Source organism: Amblyraja radiata, chromosome 21 (genome assembly GCF_010909765.2).
Source record: "Amblyraja radiata isolate CabotCenter1 chromosome 21, sAmbRad1.1.pri, whole genome shotgun sequence".
In the NCBI taxonomy this organism is placed as follows: Eukaryota; Metazoa; Chordata; class Chondrichthyes; order Rajiformes; family Rajidae; genus Amblyraja; species Amblyraja radiata.
In genome coordinates, this window is record NC_045976.1 from 1,821,791 (window position 1) to 1,833,860 (window position 12,070).

The following is a 12,070-nucleotide window of genomic DNA, read 5'->3' on the forward strand; positions in this document are numbered from 1 at the left end:
TCATTGGCACAACTTTGGTCCTCTTGTTGATAAACAGCAATAAAAGTTTCCAAAGGTGATGGAAAGACTGGAGGAAAGACTAGGCTCTGAGAGCTCTCTTATACCTGCATTAAGGAGGCAATTAAACACACCTGAGCAATTACAAACACCTGTGAGGCCATGTGTCCCAAACATTATGGTGCCCTGAAATGGGGGACTATGTATTAACACTGCTGTAATTTCTACATGGTGAAACCAAAATGTATAAAAATGGCCTTTAATAAAATCTGACAATGTGCACTTTAATCACGTGTGATTTTTTTTTTCTATTACAAATCTCAAATTGTGGAGTACAGAGGCAAATAAATAAATGATGGGTCTTTGTCCCAAACATTATGGAGGGCACTGTATAATGATGCAACTATTGCTTGAATCATCTATCACATTCATTGCTTGAATAGAGGTTGTAGGTACGGGTTAACAAACACACAAACTAGTCAACATCGTTCACTGTTCCCAGTGGTGTCATTGTCCTGTGCTGACGAGCTGAGTCAGGAGGTGCAAGATATGTCCTGGACTTCAGAGATGAGACGATGATTGGAGTCAAGTGATGTGACAGTCAAGGATTGAAGTCATAGTCATCGAGTCATGAGATCATTAGTGATCGGAGCAGAATTAGGCCATTCCCCTGACACCCGCACTAATCAAGAGTTACTCCAGTATCTATCCCTGCCTTAAAAATATCCATTGACGGCCTCCATAGCCTTCTGTGGCAAATAATTCCACTGCTGGAGTTCCACTCACCGTATGACAACGTGGAAACAGGCCCTTCGGCCCAACATGCCTACATTGACCAACATGTCGTCCCACTGCCTGCATTTGGCCCATATCCCTCTAAACCTATCCTATCCATGTATCTGTCTAATTGTTTCATAAAAGAGGCTGGAATCTTCAGTAGTAAACCAAATGGTGAGCGAATTCAGTGGGTCAGACAGCATCTGTGAATGGAAACCAGCATCTGGAGTTCATTCCGACACATATTACTTTCCAGGAATAGACACAAAAAGCTGGAGTAACTCAGCGGGTCAGGCAGCATCTCTGGGGCGAAGGAATAGGTGACGTTTCGGATCGAGACCCTTCGTAGAAACATAGAAAATAGTTGCAGGAGTAGGCCATTTGGCCCTTCGAGCCTGCACCGCCATTCCATATGATTCAGACATTCTTCAGACTGAAATTCACGGGATAGGGAAACAAGAGATATAAACGATGATATAGGGAGATATACTGTAGAACAATGAATGAAAGATATGCAAAAAAGTAACGATGACAAAGGAAAGGCCATTGTTAGCTGTTTGTTGAGTGAGAAAGAGAAGCTAGTGCGACTTGGGTGGGGGAGGCATGGAGAGAGAGGGAATGCAGGGGTTACTTGAAGTTAGAGAAATCAATATTCATCACCGGCTGTAAGCTGCCCAAGCAAAATATGAGATGCTGTTCCTCCAATTTGCGTTTACCGTCACCCATCCCTTCTCTCCAGAGTTGCTACCTGTCCCGCTGAGTTACTCCAGCATTTTGTGTCTATCTTTCCTTCCTACACTGTTACTGCAGGAACTTGCAGGGGCTGGCAGTGGGGAGGTTGGTGACCTGGTAGTGGGGAGGATGGTGACCTGGTAGTGGGGAGGCTGGTGACCTGGTAGTGGGGAGGCTGGTGACCTGGTAGTGGGGAGGATGGTGACCTGGTAGTGGGGAGGATGGTGACCTGGTAGTGGGGAGGTTGGTGACCTGGTAGTGGGGAGGATGGTGACCTGGTAGTGGGGAGGATGGTGACCTGGTAGTGGGGAGGTTGGTGACCTGGTAGTGGGGAGGATGGTGACCTGGTAGTGGGGAGGTTGGTGACCTGGTAGTGGGGAGACTGGTGACCTGGTAGTGGGGAGGATGGTGACCTGGCAGTGGGGAGGTTGGTGACCTGGTAGTGGGGAGGTTGGTGACTGGAGGTTGTCACAACCTAAACTCCGGGTGATTCAACAAGTGGACATGGAACGGATGAAGGAGTGCAAGTCAAGCTGAACGGGAACGGTGGAATGTGTGGTTGGTAAGGGATGCTTACCGGCGAGGCTGGCATGGAGTGCTCCCGGTCCGTGACGTTGAACTGGAATCCCAGGTGGTCGATTGGGATGAGGTACTTGCGTGCGTAGTTCTGCAGAGCACCCGTCAGGAAGCTCTGAGTGAAGTAAAATCCAGAGATCCAGAACACCACTGGCATCCCGTGGACAATCCAGTCCTGAAACACGAGAGATCAGAGGTGAGGAGTCAACAAAACCACAGCAACCTGCACTTATGTGGCATCAATTCCATTTTGTTTTAGAGATACAGCGCAGAAACAGGCTCATCGGACCAGACATCCCCGCACACTAACACTATCCTACACACACTAGGGACAATTTACAATTATACTACAATTAAGCTACTAACCTGTACGTCTTTGGAGAGTGGGAGGAAACTGTATCTCCCGGAGAAAACCCATGCAGGTCACGGGGAGAACGTAAAACTCCGTACAGACAGGTTCCGTAGTCAGGATCTAACCCTGGTCTCTGGCGCTGTAAGGCAGCAACTCTACCGCTGCACCACCGTGCCGCCCAGTTATGACATTTCCAGAACAAATCTTGGCACAGAATGATCCTGGCACAAAGAGGTTGGGGTGGATGGACATGTTGAGTGGATTCTCAAAGGTTTAATATTCCTATTCGGAAGACAGGGCGGCACGATGGCACAGAGGTAATTTTTTTTACAGCCTCAATTTGGCCTCACAACGCCAGAGACCCTGGTTCAATCCTGACTACGGGCGCTGTCTGTACGATCTCCCCATGACTGCGTGGGCTTTCTCCGGGTGCTCCGGTTTCATCCCACACTACAACATTTTCGGTTTTGTAGGTTAATTGGTTTCGGTCAATTGTCCCTGGTCAGCTGGTCAGCACTGACTCGGTGGACCAAAGGGCCTGTTTCTGAGCTGTATCTCTTGATTTGATAAGGGAACTCAAGGTAAATAAGCCATTAGGAGGTAGTGACCATAATATGATGTTTTAATCTACAATTTGGTGAAAATTGGAAGAGTCAGTATTACAGTTGAGCAAAGGGGTCTATGGAGGCATGAGGGAGGAGCTGGCCAAAGTTGACTGGAAAGTGACTCTAGCAGGGATGACAGTGGAACAACAATGACAGGTATTTCTGGGAATAATACAGAAGGTACATGGTCAGTTCATTCCAAAGAGGAAGAAAGATTCTAAGGGGAGTAAGAGGCGACCGTGGCTGACAAGGGAAGTCAAGAACAGTGTAAAAATAAAAGGGAACTATAACATAGCAAAGATGAGCGGGAAGCCAGAGGATTGGGAAACTTTTAAAGAGCAACAGAAGATAACTGAAAAGGCAATACGGGGAGAAAAGATGAGGTACGAAGGCAAGCTAGCCAATAATATAAAGGAGGACAGTAAAAGCTTCTTTAGGTATGTGAAGAAAAAAAAGGAACAAGGAAATGGCAGAAGAGTTGAACAGGTTCTTTGAATCCGTCTTCACTAAGGAAGACACAATCTCCCAGATGTACTAGTGGTCAGAGGACCTAGGATGACGGAGGAACTCAAGGAAATCCACATTAGGCAGGACATGGTGTTGGGTAGACTGATGGGACTGAAGGCTGATAAATCCCCAGGGCCTGATGGTCTGCATCCCAGGGTACTCAATGAATTGGCTCTAGAAATTGTGGATGCATTGGTGATCATTTTCCAATGTTCTATAGATTCAGGATCAGTTCCTGTGGATTGGAGTATAGCTAATGTTATCCCACTTTTTAAGAAAGGAGGAAGAGAGAAAAGAGGGAATTATAGACCAGTTAGCCTGACATTGGTGGTGGGGAAGATGCTGGAGTCAATATTAAAAGATGAGATAGCAGTAACAGGATCGGTCCGAGTCAGCATGGATTTACGAAGGGGAAATCATGCTTGACTAATTGGCAGACAGGAAACAAAGAGTAGGGATTAACGGGTCCCTTTCAGAATGGCAGGCAGTGACTAGTGAGGTACCGCAAGGCTCGGTGCTGGGACCGCAGCTATTTACAATATACATTAATGATTTAGATGAAGGGATTAAAAGTAAAATGAGCAAATTTGCAGATGACACAAAGCTGGGTGACAGTGTGAACTGTGAGGTGGATGCTATGAGAATGCAGGGTGACTTGGACAGTTTGGGTGAGTGAGCAGATGCATGGCAGATGCAGTTTAATGTGGGTAAATGTGAGGTTATCCACTTTGGTGGCAAGAATAGGAAGGCAGATTATTATCTGAATAGGGAAAGGTGAAGTACAACGAGATCTGGGTGTCCTTGTTCATCAGTAACTGAAAGTAAGCATGCAGTTACAGCAGGCAGTGAAGAAAGCTAATGGCATGTTGGCCTTCATTAGAAGAGGAGTTGAGTATAGGAGCAAAGAGGTCCTTCTGCAGTTGTACAGGGCCCTGGTGAGACCACACCTGGAGTATTGTGTGCAGTTTTGGTCTCCAAATTTGAGGAAGGACATTCTTGCTATTGAGGTAGTGCAGCGTAGGTTCACGAGGTTAATTCCTGGGATGGCGGGACTGTCATATGTTGAAAGAATGGAGCGAATGGGCTTGTATACACTGGAATTTAGAAGGATGAGAGGGAATCTTATTGAAACATATAAGATTATTAGAGGCAGGTAACATGTTCCCGATGTTGGGGGAGTCCAGAACCAGGGGCCACAGTTGAAGAATAAGGAGTATGCCAATTAGAACAGTGTTGAGGAAAAACGTTTTCACCCAGAGAGTTGTGAATCTGTAGAATTCTCTGCCTCAGAAGACAGTGGAGGCCAATTCTCTCTTTCAAGAGAGAGTTAGATAGAGCTCTTATCGATAGCGGAGTCAAGGGATATGGGGAGAAGGCAGGAATATGGTACTGATGATCAACCATGATCACAGTGAATGGCGGTGCTGGCTCGACGGGCCGAATGGCCTAGTCCTGCACCTATTGTCTATTGTCTATAAACTGAACTAGATTTAGGAGAGAGGTTAATGCTTTTATAATGAAAAGCTATGCTCTTTAAAAACCTCTCATAGCTCTTATAGTATGAATATTGATTTCTCTAACTTCAAGTAACCCTTGCTTTCCCTCTCTCTCCATCCCTCCCCCACACTAGTTCTCCGACTAGTTGCCTCGTTGTCACCTTCCCCTCAGCTAACAATGAACGTCTACATTTCCTCATTATCGATCCCTTTGATCTGTGTTTTCGCACCTTACCCTTCCATATCTCTAGACTCACTCTCCCCTGACCCTCAGGCTGAAGAAGGGTCTCGACTCAAAATGTCACCCATTCCTTCTCTCCAGAGATGCTACCTGTCCCGCTGAGTTACTCCAGCATTTTGTGTCTATCCTTTCATAGCTAAGCCAAACCTACTAATCATTGGGACCAGGCAGCATTTTTGTCTGCCTTCGATTTTTCCAGCATCTGCTTTCTTCATCATTGGGAGCACCTTACACAGGACATCCTTCTCTCAATAAAATACTGCCTCTTCAGAATGTTTCATGCCCTTTATTAGTGATCCATCAACATGCACTGGATGCTGATCTCTCTCATAATTTCTTGTTCATAAGTTCTAGCAGAATGAGGCCATTCGGCCCATTAAGTCTACCCCACCATTCAATCATGGCTGATCTATCTCTCCCTTCTAACCCCATTCTCCTGCTTTCTCCACATATCCCCTGACACCCGTACTGATCAAGAATCTGTCAATCTCTGCCTTAAAGATACCCAATGATGTGGCCTCCACAGCCTTCTGTGGCAAAGAATTCCACAGATTCACCACCCTCTGACTAAAGAAATTCCTCATCTCCTTCCTAAAGGAACGTCCTTTCATTCTGAGGCGATGACCTCTGGTCCTAGACACTCCCACGAGTGGAAACATCCTGTCCACATCCACTCTCTCCATGCCTTTCACCATTCGGGAAGTTTCAATGAGCCCTCCCCCCCCCGAATGTTTCGACATTGGCCCCATTTCCAGACACACTCGCACCTGGAAGAACTGCAGCCTGGACAGAAGATCAGTGATGTAACTTCCCAGAGGTTTCAGCGAGGGATATGACTTTGCCGACCACATGGATGGTACCTGGGGAATGAAACAACAGAGACAACCCAGAGAATGAGATGGTGAACACCAGTTGCCATTGCAGTCCCCACACTGTGGTTACCCCCAGTCGCCACTGTCTCCCACTCACCCACACTGTTATACAGTGCACACTGTGCCCACTGTCTACATTGTCAAAATGGAGTCAATGGAAGGGAGGTTGGTTTGTGTGATGGTCAGGGCTGCATCCACAACTCTGCAATTTCTTGTGGTCTTAACATAGAAATATAGAAAATAGATGTAAGAGGAGGCCATTCGGCCCTTCGAGCCAGCACCACCATTCATTGTGATCATGGCTGATCGTCCCCAATCAATAACCCGTGCCTGCCTTCTCCCCATAATGGATGGAGCTGTTCCCAAACCATGCAGTGATGCATCCCGATAAAATACTTTCTATGGTGCGTCTGTAGAGGTTAGTGATGTGCTGTAGTAAGATAGCTGACAACCCAAGGGCATGAACATAGAGTCTGTCATTTTGAGGTCACTCTCCCAATCTCCCCCTTGTGTCTATCCCATTCCCACCAGCCTTTGCTCACCTTGTCGACCTCCCCCACTTGCTGCCAAGGTTCCTTCCCTGTCCCCACCTGCTTCTCTCTGCCCTTCACCCAGTGTTTCTTCTCCTTGTCCCTCTTGTTGTGGAAACTCTTCCCCCGTCACCATCTCCCCATCAACATTATCTGGGCCCATCGATCATCTTCCAGCCTATTCTCTGTTCCCCATCTGGTGCCACCCGGCCTTCACCCCCCACTTTAGTTGAGTTTAGTTTAGTTTATTGGCACGTGTACCGAGGTACAGTAAAAGGCTTTTGTTGCTTGCTAACCAGTCAGCGGAAAGACAATACATGATTACAATCCATCCATCCACAGTGTACAGATACATTATAAAGGGAATAATGTGAATAACGTTTAGAGAAAGATAAAGTCCAGTAAGGTCTGATCAAAGATAGTCTGAGGGTCTCCAATCAGGTAGATCTTTTAGTTAAGTTTAGAGATACAGCGTGGAAACAGGCCCTTCGGCCCACTGAGTCCACACGGACCAGCGATCCCCACACATTAACAGTATCCTACACACACTAGAGCCAATTTACATTTATACCAAGCCAATTAGCCTACAAACCTGTATGTCTTTGGAATGTGGGAGGAAACGGAGCACCCGGGGAAAACCCACGCAGGTCACAGGGAAAACGTACAAACTGCGTACAGACAGCACCCGTAGTCAGGATGGAACCTGGGTCTCTGGCGCTGTGAGACAGTGACTCAACCACTGTGGGGCAGTAACTGTCCGGCTGTGCCACGGTGCCACCTCCTTGTTTCTGCTTCTACATCTCACGTAGCCGTCGCTGCTTCTCATGTCCCTCCAGCCACTATATTATGGCTGTCCTCCGTCTACACTCTCAATAGACAATAGGTGCAGGAGTAGGCCATTTGGCCCTTCAAGCCAGCACCGCCATTCAATGTGATCATGTCTGATCATCCCCAATCAGTACCCCCCATTCCTGCCTTCTACCCATATTCCCTGACTCTGCTATTTTTAAGAGCCCTATCTAGCTCTCTCTTGAAAGCATCCAGAGAACCGGCCTCCACTTCCCTCTGAGGCAGATAATTCCACAGACTCACAACTCTCTGTGTGAAAAAGTGTTTCCTCGTCTCCGTTCTAAATGGCTTACCCCTTATTCTTAAACTGTGGCCCCTGGTTCTGGACTCCCCCAACATCGGGAACATGTTTCCTGCCTCTAGCGTGTCAAAACCCTTAACAATCTTATATGTTTCAATGAGATCCCCTCTCAGCCTTCTAAACTCCAGAGTGTACAAGCCCAGCTGCTCAATTCTCTCAGCATATGACAGTCCAGCCATCCCGGGAATTAACCTGGTGAACCTACGCTGCACTCCCTCAATAGCAAAAATGTCCTTCCTCAAATTAGGGGACCAAAACTGCACACAATACTCCAGGTGTGGTCTCACAAGGGCCCTGTACAACTGCAGAAGGATAAAGGGCTTTGAAACGTCCAAGATTCAGTCGACAGTCTAGTTTAGTTTATTGTCACGTGTACTGAGGTACATTGGGACGTGCAAACCAGTCAGCGGAAAGACAACTGAGTGAGATGGTGCAGTAGGTCTGACCTTGCCGACGATGATGCTGTTGAACATGGCCTCCAGCTCGCTGGACAAGAGGATGAGGCCACGCAGGGCCTTGTTGATGTCCCTCAGGCTGGCTCTGACGATGGACAGCAGGCGGTTAAAGCGCAGCAGCTCCTGAACCAGCACAGTGTTCATCGACTCGCTGTACTTCGTGGGGTAGCGGCTCTGTGGAAGAAACACGTCACACCTGGAGCCCGTAAAGATCACGCAACCACAAGGGATGGAAGAGGAGTGTTTAGTTTAGAGATACAGCGTGGAAAAGGGCCCTTTGGCCCACCGAGTCCATGCCAACCAGCATCGCCCCATACACTATTCTAACCCACGCTATAGGCACAATTTACAGAAGCCAATTAACTTACAATCCTGCATATTTTCGGAATGTAGGAGGAACAGGAGCAGCCAGAAGAATCCCACACTTATGCAAATGTGTTAGTGTGTGTGCATGGTGTCTTTGTGTTGGTTTTTGGTCAGTTTAGTTTCGAGATACAGCGAGGAATTAGGACCTTCGACTGACCGAGTCCGCTCCGACCAGTGATCCCCGCGCACTAACACTATCCTGCACACACTAGGGACCGGTTATTATTTTTATTGAAGCCAATTAACCTACAAACCTGTACATCTTGGAGTGTGGGAGGAAACCGGAGCATCCAGAGGTCATGGGGAGAACGTACAAACTCCGTACACACGGCACCCGTAGTCAGGATGGAACCTGGGTCCTTGGCGCTGTGAAGCAGCAACTCTACCGTGACGCCCTCTGTACGAACACACTCACCAAATACACACACATCAAGCTGACATTACCATGACACAGATACATAGACACCCCCCCCACACCCCACCCCCCCCCCCACACCCCACACACACTCACAACCCCCCTACCCACACCCCACACACACACACTCACAACCCACACCCCCCCCCCACACACACACACACCCACCCCCCACACACACCCACACCCACACACACACCCCCCCCACCCCCCCCCACACACACACACACACACCAACAGCCACACACACACACACCAACAGACACACACACACACAAACACACACCAGGGCTGCCAACATTGGGTGAGAGTTGGGAGTGAGAAATTGCGAGAGACCAAGCCCGAGGGAGTATAGCGACCGGGGGGGGGGAAGGAGAGTGTCCCTCTCCCATTGGTATGGAACATGTGCATTTGTCAGCTTGAAATTGTGCAATATGGTGCATACTGTAGCGAGTCTTTTAACTTACATTTGAATGCAATATATATGCTTTAAATTGGATTGGAGCGTCTTTGAAAGGGGGGAGGCTGTGCGATCACTGACCACTGGCCTTGGGGGTACCCGGTGAGGGAGTGGAGCAACCGAGTGGGGAGAGGGTGTGGAAGAAGGGTGTCCCCCCTCCCAGGGTAGGAACTTTTTGAAATTTGATGTATTAAAATCATGTTTTAGTGCACTGTAGAAGTATGATTTTCAATGTTTTTTGTATGAAGTATTTTTAAGAGGTAACGTTTTAAGGGGTAACTTTATCCACACAAAGGGTGATGGGTGTATGGAACAAGCTGCCAGAGGAGGTAGTTGAGGCAGGGACCATCCCAACATTTAAGAAAAAGTGAGACATACATGGATAGGACAGGTTTGGAGGTATGGACCAAAGGTAGGTAGCGTAGCTGGGACATGTTGGCGGGTGTGGGCAAGTTGCACCGAAGGGCCTGTTTTCACACTATATCACTATGACTACATTATACCTCCACCATGCATGAATGCTTCAAAATCAAGTGATCGAGTTTTATTGCCATATACTCAAGCATTGAAACATAGAAAATAGGTGCAGGAATAGGCCATCGGCCCTTCGAGCCAGCACTGCCATTAAATATGATCATGGCTATACATCTAAAATCAGTACCTCTTTCCTGTTTTTTCCCCATATCCCTTGATGTTGTTAGCGCCAAGAACTAAATGTAACTCTCTCTTGAAAACATCCAGTGAATTGGCCTGCACTGCATTCTGTGGCAGAGAATTCCACAGATTCACAACTCTCTGCGTGAAGAAAGTTTGTTCTCATCTCAGTCCTAACTGACCCCCCTTTATTCTAGTTCTGAGCGCCCCCAACATCGGGAACATTTTTCCTGCAGTTACAGTAAGTGAAAATCTAGCAGGCAAGCAGGATGCTTTCACCAACCACCCCCATTTGAAGTCCACTATCTTCCACCATTTCTACCTAGTGCTTGGTACTTACTTCCAGCAGCCACTGGTTGTCCTCCAGGATGCACCGAGCCGCAGCCTGATCCATGCCGGTCACCTGGGCGAATTCGGCACAGAGACTCTCACGGCAGCGGCGCAACGCTTCGACGCCTCCGACGGCCCAGGACCTTTGCATTGAGGCTGCTCCATGGCCGGAGCTGCAGTGAGCGACTCGCCAGCCCGGCAAACACTCGCCAGCCCGGCAAACACTCACCAGCCCCGCTCCCCGTCCGCATCTGTCCACGCCGCTGCTTCTGCTTCCAACACCCGCGGCCCATGCAGTTGATATGAGTTTTGAAATTTTCGTTGATCACAGAATTTCTCACAACAGAGCGAGAGAAATTTGTGATCAGCGTCAGAATTTGGTGAAATGCGTGATTCTCACGCTCAATGCATGGGAGTTGGCAGCCCTGCCTCTCTATCCCCCTCTCCTCTCTCTCTCCCCCTCTCTCTCCTCTCTCTCTCCACCTCTCTTTCTCTCCCCTCTCTCTCCCTCCCACCTCACTCTCATCCTTCTCTCCCCCTCTCTCTCCTCTCAACCCCCCTCTCTCTCTCCCCTCCCCCTCTCCCGTCTCACTCTCTCCACTTCCCTCTCTTCTCTCTCCCCCTCTCTCTCTCTCTCTCTATCCCACCCCTCTCTTCTCTCCCCCCTCTCTCTCTTCCCTCTCCCTCCAACCTCACTCTCCCCCTCTCCCCTCTCTTTCCCCTAACTCTCTCCCCTCTTTCTCCTAACTCTCTCCCCCCTCTCTCTCTCCCTCTCTTTCTTCTCTCTCTCCCCCTCTTCTCTCTCTCTCCCTCTCTTCCCCCCTTTCCCTTTCTCCCTCCCTCTCTCTCTCTACACACTCCCCTCTCTCTCTGTCTCTCCTCTCACCTCTCTCTTCCCCTCTCTCTCTCTCTCTCCCTCTCTCCCCCATTTCTCCCTCCCACCTCACTCTCCCCCTGGCTCTCTCTCTCCTCTCTCTTTCTCCTCTGTCTCTCCTCCCCCATCTCTCTCTTTCCCCTCTCTCCCTCTCTTTTTCCTCCGCTCTCCCATTTTCCCCTCCCTCTCCACCCCCTCTCTTCCCTCACCCCTCTCTCTCTTCCCCCCTCTCCCACCTCACTCTCCCCCTCTCTCCCCTACCTCTCTCTCCCCCCCTCCCTCTTCTCTCTCTCCACTCACCCCCTCTCTCTCCCCCCACTGTCTCCCTGTCTCCTTCCCCTCTCTCTCTCTCCACGTCCCTTTGAGAGTCTGTCCCTTTGGCACAGAGACTCTCGCGGCAGCGGCGCAACGCTTCCGACGGCTCCGCGGCCCGGGACTTGCACTGTCCGGAGTGCTCCATGGCCAGAGCTGCAGCGAGCGACTCGCAGCCCCGCAAACACTCGACAGCGCCGCAAACACTCGCAAGTCCCGGCTCCCCGCATCTGTTCCCGCCGCTGGTTCTGCTTCCACCCCTCCCGCAGCCCCGGCTCTCCAATACCCGCGGACCATGCAGTTTATCCGAGTTTTGAAATTTCCGTTGATCACAAAATTTCTCACCACTGAGCGTGAGAAATGTCTGAT

At 49.1% G+C, this 12,070-nt stretch overlaps 1 protein-coding gene across 1 annotated transcript in view; it reads right to left on the reverse strand.

Moving 5' to 3' along the window:
• LOC116984950 (dynein heavy chain 3, axonemal-like) overlaps nucleotides 1-12,070 on the reverse strand; it is a 344,183-nt gene that overhangs the window by 7,618 nt on the left and 324,495 nt on the right. Inside the window, exons 78-81 of the mRNA XM_033039311.1 lie at nucleotides 8,282-8,464; nucleotides 6,051-6,143; nucleotides 2,106-2,257; nucleotides 1,593-1,620 (exon numbers count right to left, since the gene is read on the reverse strand). Coding sequence (XP_032895202.1) covers nucleotides 1,593-1,620; nucleotides 2,106-2,257; nucleotides 6,051-6,143; nucleotides 8,282-8,464 — 456 coding nt within the window. The remainder of the gene's footprint in view (nucleotides 1-1,592; nucleotides 1,621-2,105; nucleotides 2,258-6,050; nucleotides 6,144-8,281; nucleotides 8,465-12,070) is intronic.